Source organism: Zootoca vivipara, chromosome 11 (genome assembly GCF_963506605.1).
Source record: "Zootoca vivipara chromosome 11, rZooViv1.1, whole genome shotgun sequence".
Classification (NCBI taxonomy): domain Eukaryota; kingdom Metazoa; phylum Chordata; class Lepidosauria; order Squamata; family Lacertidae; genus Zootoca; species Zootoca vivipara.
This window is the reverse complement of record NC_083286.1, coordinates 40,782,931-40,794,165: the sequence shown is the minus strand read 5'-3', so window position 1 is coordinate 40,794,165 and position 11,235 is coordinate 40,782,931. Positions and strand designations below refer to the sequence as shown.

Genomic DNA, 11,235 nt, shown 5'->3' with positions numbered 1-11,235 from the left:
CATGATCTGTGGTGAACAGCACCAGTTTTTTGTCAGGCTAATGTACGAGCCACATCCACCATGGTTTGTATAAATTGTGCAAAAGCTGTTATCCAAGCAGATTGCAGACTCCTGCAGGTAGGAAATAAACCACTGTAAACGCTGATGGAGGCCCATTCCACCTCATCAGAATTAGGAATCAACTATATTCCCTTTGGAACCAAATATTGACCTTGAACCTCCTATCTTGCATGTTACTTTTACCGGTTAGAATTAAATCCAGAGCTCAGAGGGAAAAAAGGCATATATTGAAACCAGCGCTTCAGGTTTTTCCCACTCTTTATTGCCAACAAATGTATATTTAAAATCACGGTTGCAAAAAAATGTATGTAATAAATACTTCACTTTGGGCTGTAATAAATAAAAAAAGAATATTAACAAGGAATGCACTTTGCCAGCCACAAGTGTGATCAGTTCTTGGAAGAAATAAGAAAAAATGTATGGCCATAGTTCACAGTTAAGCAGCCACAAGCTGCCCCAAATAGTTATTCGACAACAATGAGATCTCCCTCCCTCCCAATTCCTCAAGCGTTATTCACAGTTTTAAGTCCTCCATCAGAACTGTTCTCTGCAGAGCTTCAAGTCCAACTCATATCTTTCAAAAGGGAGTGAACCAAGGAAAGCTACACTCCAAAGGAATTCCTTGTCACACCATTAATCCAATAAAGACAGCTGCAGTAGGCTCCATGTCTGGTACCAGCCCAGCACATAAGATATTTGTTCGTACCAGTCCCTACTCCTCACTCATCCATCAACATACTAGCTTTTTCCAACTGCCTCCACTGTAGACTTCAGTGAGAGAAGTCCTTTTGGTTTTAGAAGAGTTCCTTTTAATTTAATTGCATCTTTGCAACAGCATATTCAACGCGTATTCCATTCTCTGTTTTAGATCCAGGGAACATCCAGACATCAGAAGGGTCGTCAAGCGAAACGTTGTCGATAGCCTATCTTCATTGATATAAGTAAGCAAATATTCCTCATTTTGGTTGCATATGATGATTTTTGTGTGGTCGTGGTAGAAGTTCACCTGCCAAGAAATTAAGAGTTGCTGTTTAATGCAATTGTTCCAACCTCTCAACGCACATTTCATGGCACTGCTTTCAGTTTTTGGCATTGCTCTGCAAGTATTTCATGGACAGAGCCTTCCTTTACAGCCTAGATTAGAAGCATAATAAAAAAAAAAGCCTTTGCTCATGTGCTACAGAATATCAAATGCCTACAAGACAGAGCATCTCTTTGACTAAGCTCAATAGGGTCTTGATCAAGATCACCTTCTTGAAGACAAAGATTGCAAGCCTTAATTTATGAAACGGCAACACAATTTGGAAGCAAGTCTCCTTGAAGCAGAATTTACTTCTGCATAACACATTTAAAGGATGAAGCTGTTATGTATCCAATAACCACCCCTTAAGAAGTAAAGGTATTGTTCATCTTTAGTTGGTAGAGGCTTGTGTCCAGAATTTGAGAACTATAATAATAATAATAATAATATTATAGTAATTATTTATACCCGCCCATCTGGCTGGGTTTCCCCAGCCACTCTGGACAGCTTCCAACAGAAAAATAAAATACAATAATCTATTAAAACTAAAATCACTGCAAACCTCAGGTAGCTTGAGAGCAGAGGAACACAGAAGGTGATGTATGGGAAGATCTCCATTAGACCACAGGCTGTTAACCTGTGGCCATCCAGGTGTGTTTGACTAAAATGCCCATCAGCCCCAACTAAGATCGTAAAGGATGGCTGCTGTAGTCTAGCCACATCGGGAGGCCCACAGGTTCACCAACCTCTTACTAGATCTTAGTGCAGGCATAAACAAACTTGGCCCTCCAGATGTTTTGGGACTATAACTCCCACCATCCCTAGCTAACAGGACCAGTAGTCATGGATGATGGGAGTTGTAGTCCCAAAAGTTTGCCTATGCCTGTCCTAGTGCCTATGGTGTCTTGTTGCTCCAAACCCAACAGCCTCCCCCTCAAAATAGAATAAACCAAGTATTACAGATGATACAAAATCATGTAACGTGTAGAAAGCCCATTTTACATCTGTGTACACTTCACTTTTGGCCTTGGGATTTGTGAAAGTAGCACGTTTGGCCCTTCAAGTCACTGGCTCCTCATCTTTCACGGAGTCAGCTGAACAATAGCTTATTAACGCTATTTATGGTAAGTTACTATTGTCATCAAGTTGTGACAAGCTCCTTAGATGGATAACACACTGTGTAAAAATAGTACACTCACCATCTTAAGATCTAATACCCACTGATTCCAGATAACAAGCCCCTACATGTTTTGAACAAACTGCATGTGTGGGTGGGAGGAGGGAGGAGGGAGGAGGGAGTAGGGAGGAGAGAGGGAGGAGAGAGAGAGAGAAAGAGAGAGAGAGAAGAAACTCTGCCTACCTGGAAGGTGCCATCATTGAAGAGCATCATCAATGCCTTGTCAGATTTCAACCACTGTAAGAGGTAAAGTCTGGCCCTACGGACATCTGTTATACTGGGCAGATCGCCTCCCTGAAAAGGAGAACACATGGTCTTGGTTAGAGCAGAGTTCATCAACACACAGGCTTTGATCAGCAAAGGATTCCAAGCCGTTTCATCCACATCACTTACATCCATGAGATTCTCCTCCATGTAGTGAGAGAAGTACTTCAAAACAGTTACTTGACTGATGAACTGTTCAGGGGCATCCGGAGCGGAAAACACTGAGCACTGACCAAGCTCTGCATAGTAATGGACTGTTCTGAAGGTAAAAAGAAGAAGAAGAAGAATATTAAGTTCAAGTAGACACAAGAGAGGAAAGCGTCAAGTGAAAACTTCGTTGTACATTGAGCCAGCCACTTACTTTTTGTCTGGAAGAAGACTCATATGAGCACCATTGTTGAAGAGAACGCCCACCGTGTGGTCCGACAGCTGGTAACCGAAGCCGTATTTATTTGAGTAGTCCACCCATTTTGTGACCCACTGGAAAGACGCAGCCAGTTGTTCTTTGGGAATGTGGTCAGATTCTGGCATGTTCTCCAGGCAGCCACGCAACACTCTAGCCACAGTGTCCGCCACGCTTCCCATAGTACTATCTTCGAGGCCTGGGTGAGGGGCAAAGAAGAAGGAACGTTACAGAAACCACATGCAGAGTTGTCAACGAGCCTACCTCCTGTACATTTCTCATTGGCCTATCGTCTCAGATTATGCCCCTAAAAGGCGGTTTTGCAATTTCTGCTACAGAATTTGTACTGAAGTTCTCAGAGTTCCAAACAGAAAGAGAAGCTGTAAAAACTAAGTTTTAAAAGGGCTTGGGGATTTATCTGCACTCCCATCAATTCTTGCAGTTCTTTGTGGGGAGGGAAGACATGACAGTTCCACAGGCTCGCTAACCAAATTTGTAGGTTTTTACTCTAGGTTATTTGCCTGGCCAGTTTGACATGGGAGAAAGAATGTTTCTTTCCAGGCCCTAAATCTTACATTCTTGCTTGAAGTACAGACTAAACACAGAACCGTCTACTTAACGCCATGTGCATCATACTTACATTCGCTGCTGCTGCTACAGCTTCCCAATGTCCCCCGAACTATCATCCGGATAGCATCTCCGATTTGTTTGGTTTCTGCTAGCATGCCAGGTTTGGCTACAGTGGTGCTAGGAGGCTGGATCTCCTGAAAAGGCAGAAGACACCATGTTGTTGCCAAGGACCACCAAGGACAGATTCTTGCACAATTAATGATGTTTCAGATTCCGTTTTGCAGGTACCCTGGTAGCTAGGCCTCACTAGCAAGGTGCTTATCTCTGTGATGAACAGGATACATGCAAAAGGGCTTTTGCTATTGCCCGCAACAATGCAGTGTGCATTGTACATGCCACACAAACTCCATTTGAGTTCCCTTTCAGGGAAGGCAAGGTCACCTAGCATCAGGAGATGATAGCAAGCTTTGATTTCCCTTCACTTATGTATCTAGGAAGAGGCTGTGATAAATCACTGGGGAAGATTCCAAACTTGTTCTGACCTTTTAGCAACTTGAACTACCAAAAATAAAAATTCTTCTTGGTTGCAAACTGGGTCCCATTTCTTGAACAATGGAAAGATGTTTTCTTAACAAGGCTTGGAAGAGCTTCTTGTGCTGTTTGTTCTACATTTTTATTTAGTTACGTTCAATATTCTGCCTGTGTCTGCACACACACCAGGCCTGCTTCAACTCCCAAACATGCTGGAGATTGCAAATGCAACTGAAGTTTCAGAACTGCTGGCTTATCCTGAGCTAAAAGTCTTCCTAAGGAAGAGGAGGGGCAGCTGACAGCATCTCAGGATTATGCAGTACGGAGACACACAGATGCTGGATGATTTGCACTAATGAGTTCTGGAGTCAGAGACCCTGCGCAGATGTCAAAGGCTATGACAGCCGTGTCACGAGATTACGCCCTAAGCTTCCTGAGCTCTCAAGGATTTCGCTAGCCGCTCGTTTTTGCTTGTGTTCAGCAATGCAGGCTACCCTGTTACAAAAAAAAGCCCAACCAACCGAAATACATACCTCCTCTGGTCTGTGTTTCAGGGGTTGCTGGGTTATTGAGGTCTTTTTTAAGTCATGTCTAAGCTTGTATATTTCTTCATCTTCTTTAGCAAGCCGATCTGGGAGGGAGAATAAAGTCACAGGAAATTTAGAGGGTTTTTTCCCCCATCCAAGAGCACATGACTGTCTGGTACACAATACTTCCTGCAGTTTCCCTTGAGAAGACATGCTGTCTCTTCCTGGAGTGCTGCTTCCTTTGTATGTGCCTCATCTCACAGAGCTGAGCATGGCTCTTATATTATAGAAAGAGTCAGCAGACCAGGAACTCCAGCCAATAATAGACCGGCTTCAAAAACTAACAGTGATGCTTTAGCAGCTCTGCCTTAAAAACTTAGCAGTGTGTATACATAAAATGCCAAGCCTTTAAAGGTGGCAAGAGATCAGCACTAAGTACAGTGGTGCGGTGCCTCGCTTAACGAATGCCCTGCTTAACGGAATTTCCGCTTAACGAAAGGATTTTTCGAACGGAGGTTGCCTCACTAGACGAATTCGTTTTATGAAAAATTCGTCTAGCGAATCACGGTTTCCCATAGGAATGCATTGAAATTCAATTAATGCGTTCCTATGGGCAAAAAAAATTTCAAAAAAATTTCAATGCATTCCTATGGGATTCGCTAGACGAATTTTCCGTTATAAGAAAAGACCCGTGGAACGAATTAAATTCGTCTAGCGAGGCACCACTGTATTTGTTACAGATGGGCAGAGGATAGATTGGTATCCACTCATAGATCTCTGGGTGATTTGTAAGATAGATCAGCAAGTTTTTGGAATCTGGGTTACTTAATGATACAGGAACAACAAAAAGGGTTTCCCTCTCAGAAAAGATGTTCTTTTGCACCTGATGGCTTAAGTAAGATACTAAATTGATCCTTCCAGCCTGAAGTCGGCCTACTGTAGTACATAGATAGTAGCCAGGTATGAATATATCTGCTTACTGTGTGTGTCAAAATATCTTGCTTTTTCCTTCTTGCCCCCAAAGAGAGCTGCAGCTGCCTTCTTGAAGAAATTCTTAGCTGGGCTTGACAAATTGAAGTCGGGAACTGTATGACAACAACTAGCTGGAAGCCTCTCTGGAGTGAAGCCCTGAGGAAACAAGATGTACAAAAACGGGCTGTCAGTGGGCCGTCAGCTGTAGCTCTGAACAGAAGCGAAACAAACCAAGAGCAAGAATGCTACCAACCAGCAAGAAGAAGTCGTGTTGAACGATGTCATCTAAGCTGGGGCGGTCTTCCGGGTTTTTCGACAACATGCTTGCAATCAAGTGCTTTGCAGGAGGCAACAAAGACGATGGCAAGGAATATCTCGCTTCCCTTATACACCTGTAAGTTTCCTTCAGATTGGTTGTTTCAAATGGAGGCCTTCCAAGTAGCATTGTATACCTGTTGGAAGAGGAAGTATACAATTCATTATTTGAATCATTGCCAAGAATAATTTTTTTAAAAAATGTTTATAAGAAGGGTCTCAATTTAAGTAGTCTTTAAGTAAAGAGCACCCATCATTACTAGTACTGGAAAAGGTTATGTCAGCTAAGGTTTGTGAGATGGGGCTGAACTGAGATCAAGAACAGGCCACAGGTCTGTGCAAGGCCCAAGAATGTGTGGGTTTGGTAACCAATGCAGATTCAGCATCCCAATACCATGGGGCTGCAAGGAGTGGGAAGTGGTGCTGGAAAGGCTCACAGCTGATCAGTGGAACTGCTAAAGACTCTGCATGCAGAAGGTCTCTGGGAAAGGCATCCCATCCAAAGCCTTCGAGGAGCCTGCCAACTAGATGGGCATGACATCACCAGGCTGATGGTGGACCTTAGACTGGTTTGACTCGGTCCTCTAAGAAGACTGCCCACACATGCAATAATATCTCCTGGTGAGATTTCTGGAGAGTGTGTTTACTGTGATTTCAAAGGGGGGAGATGAGGTCAGAAGGTGAGGCTTCACAATACCTTGCATTGTTTTTTGCCCCCATATACAACTAGCACAAACAAAGGTTATTGTGCAAAATAAGCCAAATCTCCAGAGTTCTGAGTAACCTGAATAGTTACAGGTCACAGGAGCGCAACTTGGGGACTTGTAGGTTACATAGTCCAACCTCCTGCTCAGCGCAACTGCTCAAAGAGATGTGTTGAAGGTCTGCTTGAAGACCTCGAGAAAGGCAAAGCCCACCCACTAGTTACACAGTTGTAGACAGGACCAAACACCAGCTAAATACTCACATGACACAGCCCAAGGCCCAAATGTCAGATTCACAGCCATGCCCTTGTTTGTTCAGAACTTCTGGGGAGAGGTAATTTGGTGTGCCACAGATGGTTCTGAAAAAGACAATTGAATGAGGAGTTAAAACAATTAGCTATCAGTTCAACAACAGTTAAGACTCTCTCAAAAAATCAATGTTTGTCATACATTTTAGTGAAACCAATGCAATCCAAAATCCCAAGTCAGTGCATTAGTTTGGCCCCCAAAGCTATATGTTTTTGTTAAATACTACACAGGTTCCACCTTAATTCTTTGCTATATGCAAACAGTCTGTATCTGCCTTGCATACAGAAGGCTCCAAGTTTAATCCCTGGCATCTCCAGGTGAGGCTGTGTGAAACCCCTGCATAAACCCCTGGACAGCTGCTGCCAGCCAGTACAGACAACAGGGAATTACTTAGACCAATGGTCTGATTCAGTATATGGAAGCTTCCTATGCCCCATGGTGGCAACTCACCATTAGCTATACAGTATAAGACTTCCCCCCCCCCCAAAAAATGTGCATGGGCCTGGAAATAATTGGGGTTGTTCACAAGCAGAAGAAGCTGACCCACTAAACTGTTCCAAAAAAGGCCAGCAAGAACATTGATCAGCTGTCAGATATCCTGGCTTGCAAGCCAATGATTTAAACGCATTATAAGAGCCAGCATCTCTCACTGCTATACATAACTAGAGATTACAAATCCCAAGGCAGTTCTGCTGTATTTCAGTTGCTGCCCTCTTTCCTTCTCAGGTCCTTACCTTCTCCTGTGCTCCAGTGGTTCCAGCCTTGCTGCCAACCCAAAGTCACCCACTTTCAAGTCCATGGAATCGTTAATGAAAAAATTACCTACAGACGCAAGGCGGAGAGGAAGAGGAAACCTGGTGAGTCTAATTCAATGTCATGACGTGTAAGACAAGTGCTGACTCGCGTCTAAAGAAGGCCAGCACATAGTTGGTGCTTTTGTTTTTATGAATGAATACTTAGCGCTATTACTCAAGCACTCCAAGACTCCACTGCCAGAGAAGCTGATCCTATTCATTAATCCCCATGAATTGCAGTTTTTAAACAGCAGTTCAGTCTATGAGAAAGGAAACTGCTCTTTCAACACCTTATAAGCCCAGTGTCTTGGGAGATCAACATACCTAGCTTCAGGTCTCTGTGTAAGATCTCCTGTTCGTGAAGGTATTTTAATCCTGACACAATCTGCCTGAGGTAGTATCGCACTTCTGGTGCTGTCAACACCTTCCTTGCTTTCAATATGTGAGCCATGGACTGGTGAGAGGAAGAAAAGAGAGAAACCCACAGACAAGGTCACTCAGCTGAAACCACACGATAAACATTATTAGCATTATGAAAAAAGCTGGGGGGTGGAGTCAAAGGCAAGGAATTAAGGGCTGCCTCAAGAAACTATGGACAATACCTTTTACACATTAAACATTTTTACACTATCTGCCAATTCCATGCAAGGGAATCCTGGATTTCTCCCCATGGATGCTCACCCTTCGGCTGCAATACTCCAACAGAATGTAAATGTTCTCTTTGTCCTCAAAGTAGTGGTAGAACTGCACAATGTGCCTGTGATTGAGCATCTTGTGCAACTCAATCTCTTTATCAATCTGGAAGAGGAGAAAAGGGCACACACAAACGAGAAGCAGGTTATTACTGGCACCTCAATGTCCACATGCCACCGCCGTGGGAAGAGACAGGGCTTATAGGCGAGCAAGCCACTGCAGAGGGAGAAAGGGAAGGGCCACCCAAGCACATAAAGAGATTCCTAAAAGGAGCGTCACAACACATACACACCTTTTCCCTTTGATGAGGTTTGGCTACTCGGCTGTGAGGAATGATCTTTGCAGCATAGACTTTGTTTGTGGTCAGATCCGTCATCTCGTAGCATTTTGCAAAGCCGCCCTGAAGAGACAAGGCAGAGCAGAAGAAGCACATTAGACGAGACAGCTGAGAAACTCCCCTCCGCCTCCCTCTTCAGGGAGCCCAAGTTAAGCAGGAAAAATCGGAACCACCAAGGGACCATAACTGCAAAAAAAAAAAAACGGTGACAGTCTGCAGCCAAAGGACAGTCTGCAGTGTGCTCTCAATTCTCACTCTTTGCTAATCAAATTAATGCAGAGCCTTGGATGCTAAAGAGAGCCCCCCAGGCAAGCTCTCAACCAGCAGTCAAAAACATGCAACAAAGGTACTGTACAGACAAATGCCTGTAAAAGGCTTGAGGACTAGCAGCATAAACCTGTAGTGAGAGGACAAAACCCTCCCCAACTGCCTCGTGTGATGTAGGCAATTCTACAGATTCTTATTTTTTGACAAATGCACACACATTTATCCATTTTTGCCATAAGTGCTCAAGATGAAAGGCACAGAAACCGACAGTTTTCTGCTGCATGTAATTGGGAGAAGAACAGCTGACAAGACATGTACATTCATCACACACGATAGCTGCCCTCCCTCTCCATGCAGCTATCCATGTAGAGCCGCCTTGTCTTTTGTTCAGCAGCCCTTTAAGGCTGGCAGCTTACGCATGCACCAGCCTCCACAGGTAACAAACAGCCTACTTCGATAGGTGCCGTAAGTGATCCACAGAGGTGATAAAACACAACTGATAAAAACACAGGGGGCTGCAAATCAAGCCAGCAGGACATAAGGAGTCAAGATAGTGCAGCAAAGCCCCAATTAATAGAACACTGGATGTAAAATGCCCTTTTTCTGAGAAGCAAATATATTCGGAATTTTGCAAAGGAAGGGAAATAAAAAGGCACGATAGATGGACCGGGAGGAGGGGAGGGAAGTGCTATTAATTATTATTATACTTTATTATTATTATTATTATTATTATTATTATTATTTGTATACATCTGGCTGGGTTGCCCCAGGTACGGAGGCTCAGATTGGGGAGGGCGCCTGCGTGCCAGAACTGGCAAAACGCACTGGCAAAAAAAAAAAAAAACCCACAATCAAAATAAATCGATGTTGACCCCACCCCGACGTTACAACCAGCTCTGCACAGCAGTGACAGATCCACGAGACGAGTCCCTAAAACTGCCGCCGCCGCCGGGCATTTACCTTTCCCAGCACCTTGCCGCGGCAGTATCGCCTTCCCGTGGTGGGGTCGGTAATAATCCGAGAGATCTCGGTGGCCGAGTGAGGGTGGTGGTGATGCTGCTCGGCTGCCGACTCCGCCGCTTTCTTCCTTCGCGACTCCCCATTGCAGGACTTGCCCAGCGTCTGCTCGCCCATCTTCCCGCTGCTGCTACCGCCGCCGCCGGCTGCTGTACTGCCCGGCTGGTAAGCGATAGTCCTCAATAAATCCATAGCCCCGTCGGCAGGCTTGTCCCAGCGAAACAAACCCCGCTCCCGCTTCCAACCAGCTCCAAGCTCCGCCGCCGCTGCGCCAAACGCTCGCTCTGCGAAACGGCGGCCGCCTCCACGGCCTTTTATAGCGCGGGCAGGCGCCCCGCCCCGCGAGCCTCGACGTCACAATGCACCGCCTTCCGAAGCGCAGAGTGGCCTATAGCGTGCAGCGCGTTGTCCGTCTGGCCGCGCAGGAGACCCGATCGAACGCCGGCAGCGACGCGCGTTAAACAGCACTTGGGAACGCGCGCGCGCCCCGCTGGAGCCTTCAAAGCGGCACGCTCTTGGGGAAAAGAGGCCTCCGCGTAATTGCAACCGCTGGCCCGAACGACGGCCCTTCCCAGTCAACGCGCGCTTCCTTAGGAGTAAGCCACGCCGCCGGCCGGACCTCTTTCTGAGGAAACAGTCCAGCTTTTCACTGCGGTGGGTGATCCACAGTACCCAGCCGCGCCAAGGCCGGGCAGCTCCCGTATAACCCTTTAATGTTGGCCCGGCAAATGACAACGCAGCCACCGGATAGAGAAATGGGGCCCCCCAGCCACAACGGCCCCTGGTCCCTTTGCTCCTTTGAAAAGCTGCGTAGCAAAAGTCCAAGCCTGCACCTTGCCTGCCATAACCCTTGCAAGCCGCCTCAAGGCCAGTGGGGAGAATTCATCAGCTCCCTATATGGAACAATGGCATAGGTAGGTTTGAGTGACGTTTCAATAGGGGCAGGGGAGGGATTACCCTGAGCCCCGCCCCTCAGCTTCTCTCTCTCTTTCTTGCAATCCCTCCCTTTACTTGTTTTAGACTACAACTCCCAAAGAAACACAAGAATAGCCCTGGTAGCAGCTATATAACCCAGCTACGTGTCCTCACAGTGGCCAACCAGACACCTGTGGGAAACCATGTGACAGTGGCTGGGGCTTATGGGAAGTGTAGTCCAAATCAAGTGGAGGATACCAGGTTGGGGAATGTTGGGAAACCAGTCCTGCTCTCCCCTTCTTCCTCATCTCTACTGAATGGGAAACCCTAGACTCCTGGCCCTGATTGTGCCATTGACC

General features: G+C 45.7%; 1 protein-coding gene across 1 annotated transcript; it reads right to left on the bottom strand.

Moving 5' to 3' along the window:
- Window positions 1–300: 300 nt before the first annotated feature.
- Window positions 301–10,245, bottom strand: PLK2 (polo like kinase 2). The gene is made up of 14 exons (XM_035100745.2): window positions 9,905–10,245; window positions 8,633–8,740; window positions 8,329–8,445; window positions 7,972–8,101; window positions 7,588–7,675; window positions 6,808–6,903; window positions 5,779–5,977; window positions 5,534–5,681; window positions 4,560–4,657; window positions 3,566–3,689; window positions 2,884–3,124; window positions 2,652–2,781; window positions 2,442–2,552; window positions 301–1,066 (listed from the first exon to the last, which is right to left on the bottom strand). The coding sequence occupies exons 1-14, from the start codon at window positions 10,151–10,153 to the stop codon at window positions 875–877; spliced, it is 2,031 nt and encodes a 676-aa protein (XP_034956636.1). The 5' UTR covers window positions 10,154–10,245; the 3' UTR covers window positions 301–874.
- Between the last annotated feature and the right edge of the window lie 990 nt (window positions 10,246–11,235).